Source organism: Xiphophorus couchianus, chromosome 4 (assembly GCF_001444195.1).
Source record: "Xiphophorus couchianus chromosome 4, X_couchianus-1.0, whole genome shotgun sequence".
Lineage (NCBI taxonomy): Eukaryota > Metazoa > Chordata > Actinopteri > Cyprinodontiformes > Poeciliidae > Xiphophorus > Xiphophorus couchianus.
This window is the reverse complement of record NC_040231.1, coordinates 1,701,063-1,712,153: the sequence shown is the minus strand read 5'-3', so window position 1 is coordinate 1,712,153 and position 11,091 is coordinate 1,701,063. Positions and strand designations below refer to the sequence as shown.

The following is an 11,091-nucleotide window of genomic DNA, read 5'->3' as shown; positions in this document are numbered from 1 at the left end:
TTCAGTTAAAGTATCGGCAACAGAAATTGATGAACTGCAGACGTGTAAAATGTCTCTGCTGGAAAGAAGTCAAACAGTGGCAGAAGTTGTTTTTCAAAAAAAAACTCCACAAACTGCAGTTAAAATGAAAATCAATGCTAATGAGTCAAGTCATTGTGAGCCTCACTGGACAGAGAGAAAAGCCATATGCAGCTCGTGAGGCCACATTACAAATGTTTTACATCCTTGAGTGGATAAATGGACAATCAACACTTAAGAAAATTGTCTTTCTTGTCAGGATTCCTGCACCCTGACATATACTCCTGGAGGTCAAACTGGATATCACCCAGTAGAGCTTGTGGTGGAGGACTTCCCCAACCAAGGCATCACACTGACTTACTCAGATGGGTCCTACACAAGAAAGTGGCCCCAAACAATGGCACGACGTAAACGCCAGATCACGGCAGCTGCTCCAACCACCACCACAGCTTATCCAACCACCACCACAGCTTATCCAACCACCACCACAGCCGCTCCAACCACCACCACAGCCGCTCCAACCACCACCACAGCCGCTCCAACCACCACCACAGCCGCTCCAACCACCACCACAGCCGCTCCAACCACCACCACAGCTTATCCAACCACCACCACAGCCGCTCCAACCACCACCACAGCCGCTCCAACCACCACCACAGCCGCTCCAACCACCACCACAGCCGCTCCAACCACCACCACAGCCGCTCCAACCACCACCACAGCTTATCCAACCACCACCACAGCCGCTCCAACCACCACCACAGCCGCTCCAACCACCACCACAGCCGCTCCAACCACCACCACAGCCGCTCCAACCACCACCACAGCCGCTCCAACCACCACCACAGCCGCTCCAACCACCACCACAGCTTATCCAACCACCACCACAGCTGCTCCAACCACCACCACAGCTTATCCAACCACCACCACAGCTGCTCCAACCACCACCACAGCTTATCCAACCACCACCACAGCTTATCCAACCACCACCACAGCTGCTCCAACCACCACCACAGCTGCTCCAACCACCACCACAGCTGCTCCAACCACCACCACAGCTGCTCCAACCACCACCACAGCTTATCCAACCACCACCACAGCTACAACTGCCCAGTCTTACCGATCATCAATTGAACCTTTAAGCATTCTCCCGCTACGGTTTATTGTTCTTGGTATGTAATACTTTTTGTAAAACTTACTCAAATAAGTGTCTTATTTCTCATTCATTTCTAATCTGATTTCCAGTGGACTCTCACCATGCTCCTTCATGCCTCGATGGTGATTATTTTCCCATTTTCGTGGCACCAACTCCGATTAATGGAGTAAATCTTCCTGCATATGTCAACCACACCCTTGAAATTAAAGTCAGTTCAAAGGCCCAGTATGCAACGTGAGCAATTTTCTTCTTGCTTATTATATGTATTATATGTTCTTGAGATTCCTTATCATATCCATATACATATTCTTGTTTAGACCCGTTTATAGTAATGTGTGTGCCTTTCCATTCTGCCATTAAAACCATTTCTTACTCTATAGGATTAATGACCTAATTGTGACAGGCCCAGCAGGCATTTCTAAGGAGAGCTCTTCCACAGATACATACATTATAAAATGGACACCAACTGAAGATGAACTGAATGGTCATTTCCCTATTTGCTTTGTGTCTGAAGCAAGAGATATGTGAGTATTAAAAACATGCCCTAGATGAGCTAGGTGTGACTAGCATAGCCAAAAAAATTATAAATTAATAAACATAGTTTCTTCCATGGTTTAAAGTATTTTCTCTTGTTTGCTGCAACTCAGGTATTACAACATCTATCACTCAGAGCTGCGGTGTGTGACTGTTGATGTTGGTCACCATGGTGAGTCAATAAAGCAGTTTATCCATGATAATAATCTTAATCCCTCATTAATCCGTTACTTAACATTTTAACATGAAACTTTGAAGTCAAATGGTACCACCATGTAGAAATTGGATTAACTTTCAGGTTAGCACATATTAGCTTAACCCAGCTTAAGCTGTGGGATGACAGCGTGGTTAGCAGGTATGGTTCCTCTACACTGAGTTATGTTTTATGATTTTCAGCTGAATTTTTTTTAAGTTTAAGATTTAGAGCTTATTCTTGTTTTTACTTGATCTTACTGTAAAAGCAAGACATTGATGGATTAATCTACAGTTAATGGATATTTGCAGACTTTTATTACACATGAAACAGCTTCTTCAAAAAAACGCGTACTACTTTTTAAATGTGATGCCATCACAGCTGACAGGGAATAAGAATGTTTTGTAGTCAAGAATTCATTCCTGGCCATATAGATGCTAGTAATTCTTGATTTTGATGCTTTATCTTTAAAGCTAGATGCTCCTGATAATCATAAACTTTAAATGGTACACCTTTTTAACACATTTGCCACTACCCATAATGATGTGAAAATAATGTGAAACTTACCCTGTGAACATTGTAGAGGCTGTTGTGACCTGCAATGAAACAACTATGACTATAGAAATGGCAAAGACCTACACCATCAAACGTAACGAGGACAACCTGCATCTGAATAGCTTCACTGATTCTTCTTGTGACCTCAAAAGACTCTCCAACGAAACCCATGTGGTGGTTATCATGGAGCTGGGCGCATGTGGGACACATGTTCAGGTACAGAGAAACAAAAATGAACCAAACACTGTGGCAGATTTAAACAATGAATGAAAGAATTAAATTACACAAAAAAATTTAACTAAACCAAAGAATAAACGTGTTTTTGAGTATTATTGTACATATCAAATCTTCTGTCTGATCAGTTTTCTTTAGGTTCAGGCAAACACATTTATCAAGACAGGAAGTTTTTGTAACTGTAACAAACTGTTTTTTTCAATGAGTGTTTAATTCTTTCTTTCCAGGAGGATGAAGATAGGATATACTTTCAGAATGAAATCACTTCAGCTGACCCAAATAAAATCATTTCCAGGCAGCACAATGTCGAAATTGCCTTTTCCTGCTCCTACCCAAAGCGAACCAACATAACTCTGGGATTCAGACACAAAAACCCGTACGCCTTCAGAGAGAAAGGCTTTGGTGCTTTCACCTTCCAGTTTGAATTCTTTGAGAGCCAGCGCTTCAGCAAACAAGTAGACGCCAGCAGCTACCCGGTGGAGGTTTACCTGAAGCAGATGATCTACATGCAGATCGAGGCCACCTCGTCCATCCCAAACACTGAGCTGTTTGTGGAGTCCTGCAAGGCGACTCCCTATGACAACCCCAACTCCCGCATCAGCTACACCATCATCGAAAACGGGTACCGAGAAAAAAAAAAAAGTGATTTTTTAAATTGTTACTACAAACAGTTTTTCTGTTTGTCTAAAACATTCTAACCATTGTTTTCAGATGTGTGAAGGACAGAACAGTGCAAATCTACCAAAGCTCAAAGTCTCAGTTCAGGTTTGGCATGGAGGCTTTTGAGTTCATCGGAGCTCACGAGGAGGTGAAGTTACTTTTTTTATGTTTCATGACCCAATGTTAGTATTATTAAATCTTCTCAAAACCTACCTTTAGTATAAAGAATATCAAGGAAAACCCAACCTATAATACTTTTATTTATCTGGAAAATGAACTTATAGTCAGGATTTTTACAGATCTTCAGCAATGGGGCATTTTCAGGGAGCTGAAAGCAACAGCTGCCAAATGTGAGAAATCAACACAAGAAACAAATAAATTAAAAACAGCATTTCGACTACCAACACATCTTATATCAATACACCCACAAACACTTAGTGGCCTGTATGCAACTCAAAATTGTTTCATCCATCTATTATCTAACAGGCTTATCCTTGCAGGGTTTCAAATGTGGCTGTTTCCCAACTTCAACAATCTAAGATTGTTTCAATTCAAGCTTAATATTGCAGCCAACTTTCTGCAAATGTACGTTTTTAAATGCATTGACATAAAAAGATGAATCTGTTTTTCCTCCATGTTTCTGCAGGTTTACATCACCTGTTCGGTCCTCTTGTGTGAGATCGGCGCTCCTGGAACTCGATGCTCTCAGGGATGCATTACATCAAACTCAAGGAACAATCGCAAGAAGAGGGAAGCTACGTCTGAGACGAGCAGCCACTCCATTTCCCAGGGTCCTTTGTACCTTGCTAGGACTAAAGATGCCAAAGGTGAGACTGAAAGTTCACCAGCTGATGTTTCTGTACCATTAACGTAGTGTCTCCCACTGAGATTTCTCTCACTGTCTCACTACGTTATATTTTTCACAACATAATTTTTACTTTCACTACTTTTGATGTTTGTATTTCTAGCATATCCCTGTAACAACACACTGTGCTAATTACACAAATGCCTGAGTTACTGAACATAACATGTTTTTTTCACTATGTCAGCGACTGGACCAAACCTGAGCCTGGGCCTGAACATGGTCTTCATCGTCGGCTGCCTGCTGGCGTGTGGAGTGGTTGTCTACCGATCTAGAAGAGCCAAAGCTAAATACCAACCGCTGGCAACCTCTGAGACAGACTGAGCTCAGATCTGCTGCTTCCTTAGTTTCTTTTTTTCTACTGGTGGTTTGAATGATAATTACTCCATACGGTAAAAAAGATAACACTATCTGAAAATAAAACACTAAACCTTATGTGTGGGATGAAATAATGTGGATGTTTTTGAATATATTTCTGATTGTTTTGAAAATTAATTTACATAATTTTGAACATGACAAAGCTGAGCTGTATATCAGCAATATCCCTAATTTTTACTTGTATTTTTTAAAGTTTTGTTGGCTCTAGTGCCCTTTATTTTAGGGTGATCAGACAGGAAAGTGATTAATGAGAGGGGGGAAGACAAAAGGTCATCAGGCTGGGAATTGTATCTGTGATGGCTGTGTCTACTTGTAATTTATTAACTTTTCTTTTCCCACGTGAAAATACGTGTCCTGCTGTGAAATGAGCGCAATAAAAAGTTTATAAGCGACTGATAACTTTACTGTGTTCAAAATATCATTTACAGATGATTATGTTATGTTGTGTGCTTTCTCTATAACATTTAGATTTATTTAGTATAGATTGGCAAAGGACAGAACCAATGTTTACAGAGATTTGGAGAGCCAAACCGCTCTACATGTGGACAAGACAGCCAACCATGTCGAATGTCTCCTGTTACTCTGTAACGTATAGGTTACTAAACCTTTTGATTTGGGCCATTTGGTCCCAACCATGTTTTTGTTAGAAAAATAATATTATGCTTGGAGATGAATCAATCAAAAAACAAAATATTATACAATTATAAAACAATTATATTATAACTATAGTTATAGTTATAATTATGATATATTATAACTATATATAATTATATAGCTATAACTATAACTATATATATATCATTATATACAGTACAGACCAAAAGTTTGGACACACCTTCTAATTCAATGGGTTTTCTTTATTTTCATGACTATTTATAAGGCAATAAATCCCACTTATTAACCTGACAGGGCAGGTTGACCTATGAAGTGAAAACCATTTCAGGTGACGACCTCTTGAAGCTCATCAAGAAAATGCAGAGTGTGTGCAAAGCAGTAATCACAGCAAAAGGTTGCTACTTTGAGGAAACTAGAATATAAGGGCTATTTTCAGTTGTTTTACACTTTTTTGTTTAGTGCATATTTCCACATGTTATTCATAGTTTTGATGCCTTCAGTGTGAATCTACAATGTCAATAGTCAGGAAGCGACTAAAGGCTCTTATTGTTGCAAAAGGAGGATCTACTAAATATTAATGTCACTTTGCCCATATTTGTGCACCTGTCAAAAATGTTGTTTTAATGCGTACTGCACATTTTCTTTTAGTCTTATAACCAGAACTAAATACCAACTGGTGCCAACCTTTGAAACTTTAAATCTGCTACTTTCAAAACTTAATTTCTCATTTAAAAAATACTCTTTGCTTGAAGGTAAATTACTTTATTTTGCAAAAAGGTGTCTTTACTTTTAAGAAACAAAACAATGATTCATAATGTCTAATATTTGAATAAGTTCTGTATTTTGGGATCAATTTACAGTACAGACCAAAAGTTTGGACACACCTTTTAATTCAATGAGTTTCCTTTATTTTCATGACTATTGACATTGTAGATTCACACTGAAGGCATCAAAACTATGAATAACACATGTGGAAATATGCACTAAACAAAAAAGTGTAAAACAACTGAAAATAGCCCTTATATTCTAGTTTCTTCAAAGTAGCAACCTTTTGCTGTGATTACTGCTTTGCACACACTCTGCATTTTCTTGATGAGCTTCAAGAGGTCGAAACCTGAAATGGTTTTCACTTCATAGGTCAACCTGCCCTGTCAGGTTAATAAGTGGGATTTCTTGCCTTATAAATAGTCATGAAAATAAAGAAAACCCATTGAATTAGAAGGTGTGTCCAAACTTTTGGTCTGTACTGTACATTTTTCTTTTTTTTCATACCAAAACTAGATAGAACAATCAATGTTTTAATCCTTTTTTGTGCCACTGACTACCATTAAAAATTATTCTTCACAAATGCATTGCAATTTGTTTTTTCATTCATTTATGAGGAAATCTTCAAATTTCCTATTGATTTTTTCACAAAGTGATTTTTTTTTTTTTACCCCTCCAGGGGGTCTTTTGTGGCTCTAGTGCCCCTTATATGACAGGAGGCTGACAGGAAACAGGGAAGCAGAGGGGGGAATATCGTCGGGTCCGGGAGTCGAACCCACGACGGCCGCGTCGAGGACTCAAGGCCTTCAAATATGGGTCACGCTAACCGCTACGCCACCACGGCACGCCCACAAAGTGATATTTTATAATTATTCCAAATATAGAATAGAATAGAAAAGAATAGAATTCAACTTTATTGTCATTGCACTCACACGTACAAGCAACGACATGTAGTTTGCATCTATCCAGAAGTGCTCTACGAGATATAAATATTTATATACAGATGTACAAGACTATGTATGTATGGACTGTAAGGGGTTATAGCAAGAGATATAGATATTGTGTATAAATATAAATATGGGAGCTATATGCACAGATTATACAAGAATGTTAGGGAATGGATTATAGATAAATAATGGCAGATAAAATTTACAGGTTGTATGTGTGTGTGAAGAAAACAGTCCGTGATGTGTGTGTGTGTGAGGATAGTCCATGTGTTATTGTTGTATGAGAGGATAGGGGAGTACAGTCCTTATAGTTTATGTTTTATGTAAGGAGGCGTTCAAAAGCGTGACAGCTGTGGGAAAGAAGCTGTTCCGGTGCCTGGTGGTTCTGGTCCGTAGGCTTCTGTAGCGCCTCCCAGAGGGCAGGAGGGAAAAGAGTGTGTGTGCTGGGTGAGTGGAGTCCTTTGTGATTTTCCCGGCCCTTTTCAAACACGGCTTCCTGTAGATGTCCTTGATGGCAGGGAGCGGTGCCCCGGCGATATACTGGGCAGTTTTCACCACCCTCTGCAACGCCTGCCGGTCGGAGACAGAGCAGTTCCCGTACCAAGCTGTAATACAGTTGGTGAGGATGCTCTCAATGGTGCAGCGGTAGAAGTTCGTGAGGATCTCTGAGGACAGGTGATTCTTCCTCAGGGTCCTCATGAAGAAGAGGCGCTGATGCGCCTTCTTAATGAGTTTGGAGCAGCTGATCGTCCAAGTCAGGTCCTCGGAGATGTGGACTCCCAGGAACTTAAAGGTGTCCACATGCTCCACCACTGTCCCCTTAATGTGGATGGGTGGATGTGGGTCAGCGTTCCTCCTGAAGTCCACGATAAGCTCCTTGGTCTTCTCGGTGTTCAGCTGCAGGTTGTTTTTGTCGCACCACTCAGCCAGACGGTCTACCTCCTCCCTGTAAGCGGCCTCGTCATTATCTCTGATGAGGCCGATCACCGTGGTGTCGTTTGCGAACTTGATGATGGCGTTAGAGCCGTGGACAGGTCTGCAGTCGTAGGCGAAGAGGGAGTAGAGGAAGGGACTCATCACACAGCCTTGTGGCACTCCGGTGTTTATGATGATGGTGGATGAGAAGTGGTTGTCCAGCCGGACATGTTGAGGTCGACTGGTCAGGAAGTCGAGCAACCAGTTACACATGAGTGGACTGATGCCGAGGTCTGTGAGTTTGGTAATGAGTTGTGATGGGATGACAGTGTTGAATGCTGAACTAAAATCTAAGTACAGCAGTCTGGTGTAAGTGTTCTTACTGTCCAGGTGAGAAAGGACAGAGTGCAGCGCTATAGAGACTGCATCCTCTGTGCTCCTGTTCTGCCTGTAGGCAAATTGGTGGGGGTCTAGTGTGGGGGGGGACAGGATCTGAGGTGTGCTAGGACCAGCCGCTCCAAGCACTTGGTAATGATGGGGGTAAGGGCTACCGGGCGGTAGTCATTGAGTCTGGTTGGGTTGGGATTCTTGGGGATTGGGACGATGGAGGTAGACTTGAAGCAGGTCAGTACCACAGCGCGGGCCAGGGACAGGTTGAAGATGTCCGTCAGCACTCCTGCCAGCTCCCCAGAGCACGTTCTGAGGACACGTCCAGGTATGCCATCAGGACCCGCAGCCTTGTGGGATTTAATCCTGCTCAGAGCCACTCCTACGTCAGTGGGGAGGAAAGTCAGTGGCTGTTGGCCTGGGGTGGTAGCTGCTTTGGTTGCAGTTGTGGTATTCCCTCTCTCAAAACGAGCATAGAAGTTGATAAGTTCGTTGAGGAAGGAGACATCAGTAGAAGCGGGGGTGGTATTGGGGTTCTTGTAGTCTGTGGGAATCTGAAGGCCTTGCCACGTACGTCGGGGGTTGGCGTTAGAAAAATGATCCTCCACCTTCCTTTTGTAGTGGTGTTTGGCCTTCTTGATTCCCTTCTTCAGCTCAGCCCTGGCTGCACTGTAAGTCTGTGCATCCCCTGACCTGAAGGCGATGTTGCAGGCCTTCAGCAGGAGACGAACGTCTCGGTTCATCCAGGGTTTCTGGTTGGGGTACGTGGTAATGCGTTTGCAGGTGGTGACACGTTCTATGGTGGTGGAAATATGGTTCAGTACAGATGAGGCGTACTGATCCAAGTCTGTATGGTGGAAAATAATCCAATCTGTATTCCTGAACCGGTCCTGGAGCACAGCGTCTGAGCCCTCTGGCCACACCTTTACTGTCCTCACGGCAGGTTTCACACGTTGGATGAGTGGTAAGTACCGAGGTGTGAGGAACAGGGAGAGATGGTCTGATTGTCCGATGTTGGGGAGGGGTGTCACATTGTTGGCTCCAGCCAGATTGGAGTAGACGTGGTCCAGGGTCTTGTCTCCTCTGGTGTGGCAGGAGACATGTTGGTGGAATCTGGGAAGAACTGTCTTCAAGTTGGAGTGATTGAAATCACCTGCAACAATAAAAGGAGCCTCGGGGTATTTGGTTTGGTGTTTGCTAATAGTCGCATAGACTTCTTTCATGGCTAGCTTGGCATTAGCATCCGGGGGGTGGGGTGGGGACACGGCAGTGAGGATGATCGAGGTGAATTCCCTTGGGAGGTAATCAGGTCTGCATTTGACCATTAAAAACTCCACATTCTGTGAGCAGTGACTCTCGGTAGTAGCAGAGTCTGTGCACCAAGCTTTGTTAATATAAATGCACAAACCTCCGCCTCTGGTCTTGCCGGAGTCACCTGCTGTCCTGACGGCTCGGTGTGTGTGGCGTCCACTTAGCTGGATAGCATTGTCCGGGCAGCTGTTGTTTAGCCATGTTTCGGTGAAAAACATGACATTTGAGTCCATAATCCGTCTGTCACTCGTGATGGATAGTCGTAACTCGTCCATTTTATTAGCCAGAGAACGGACATTGGCGAGGAAAATGCTGGGTAAAGGGAGCCGGTGTGGTGTTAGCTTTAGCCTAGCTCGCACCCCTCCACGCTTACCCCGCCTCTCTTTACGTTCTCGTTGCGGCCTGCGTACCCTTCCACCCGGCCGGGAGATGCGAGCAGCCTCCGGTGTTCTGGAGATCTCTGGGATGAGTCGGAGATCGGCGATCATAGAGTCAGAATTGTAGCTCTAAAGGTCCAGAAGTTCGTGTCTGCTGTAGCGCAGCAACGCTGTGCAATTCTGAAAAAAAAGTCCAGTCATGAATAGATAAAAAACCACTAAAGAGCAGATTCTGGAGAGACGCTGAGCCTCGCGTGGTTCACGCGCCGCCATCTTGGTCTTCTTCTTCTTTAGATTTTAAGGGCAGCTTGCATCCAATTATGTTGCACTACTGCCCTCTATTGCCTCCTACCACCTACACCTCAAATTCTCTTAAAAATCCCAGTGTTTTTTAAAAAACGAAAAAATCTTCTTTTTCCCCTCAATACTATTCAGCTGACCGATCACCTTCTCAAATTTCAATTCCCTACTAACACCTAGTTCTGTTTTTAATAATCTTCTTTGACTTGCGTATTTCCTACATTTAATCAAAACATGTCCCACTGTTTCTACTTCATCACACCATCTACATAAACCAGTAAGGTGTTTCCTCATCTTAAAAAGAGTTCCGTTTAGGAAACTATGCCCAGTTCTTATTCTATTTATAATTATCTCTTCCCTCCTGTTTAATCCTCTGATCCTTTCTACATCGACTGTATTTTGTATTCTAAATAAATGTCTTCCATTTATTTCATTTACCCACCTAGCTTCCCATATCTTCTTGCTTTCTTTCCAAATTATACTTTTGCCTTCAGATTTAGATAACTTTATTTGCATAACAATATCATCTTTTTTAATTGTCTCCTTAGCCAGCCTGTCCGCTCTTTCATTCCCCATAATACCTACATGAGCAGGAGTCCAGAATAATACAACATTTTTATTTTGATCACATATCCTATGATGAACCGCCATAATCTCATATAAAATATTTTGATGATTTTTTGTACGTCCCTTTCCGATACTCGTCAACGCAGATAGAGAGTCACTACAAACTATTATTTTATTCCTATTAGTTTCCTCCACCCATTCTAAAGCTACTAAAATAGCACCTAGTTCTACCGCGAATACACTCAAATAATCAGATGTTCTTTTTGAAATACTAATCTTTAATTCAGGAATCACTACGGCTATACTGGTTGTTTCAC

At 42.4% G+C, this 11,091-nt stretch overlaps 1 protein-coding gene across 1 annotated transcript; it reads left to right on the top strand.

Annotated features, from left to right (window-relative positions):
• The first annotated feature begins 993 nt into the window (after window positions 1-993).
• Window positions 994-4,994, top strand: LOC114143772 (CUB and zona pellucida-like domain-containing protein 1). The gene is made up of 9 exons (XM_028016082.1): window positions 994-1,190; window positions 1,264-1,408; window positions 1,555-1,698; window positions 1,822-1,880; window positions 2,485-2,672; window positions 2,918-3,312; window positions 3,402-3,498; window positions 3,997-4,177; window positions 4,400-4,994. Coding segments are annotated over exons 3-9 (1,059 nt in total). The 5' UTR covers window positions 994-1,190; window positions 1,264-1,408; window positions 1,555-1,696; the 3' UTR covers window positions 4,537-4,994.
• Window positions 4,995-11,091: the final 6,097 nt, after the last annotated feature.

Bases quoted from the DNA above. Each gene is read 5' to 3' on its own strand.
- LOC114143772 (XM_028016082.1), top strand. The intron at 3,499-3,996 runs GTGAAGTTACTT...ATGTTTCTGCAG, and splicing joins TCATCGGAGCTCACGAGGAG to GTTTACATCACCTGTTCGGT. The intron at 4,178-4,399 runs GTGAGACTGAAA...TCACTATGTCAG, and splicing joins TAGGACTAAAGATGCCAAAG to CGACTGGACCAAACCTGAGC.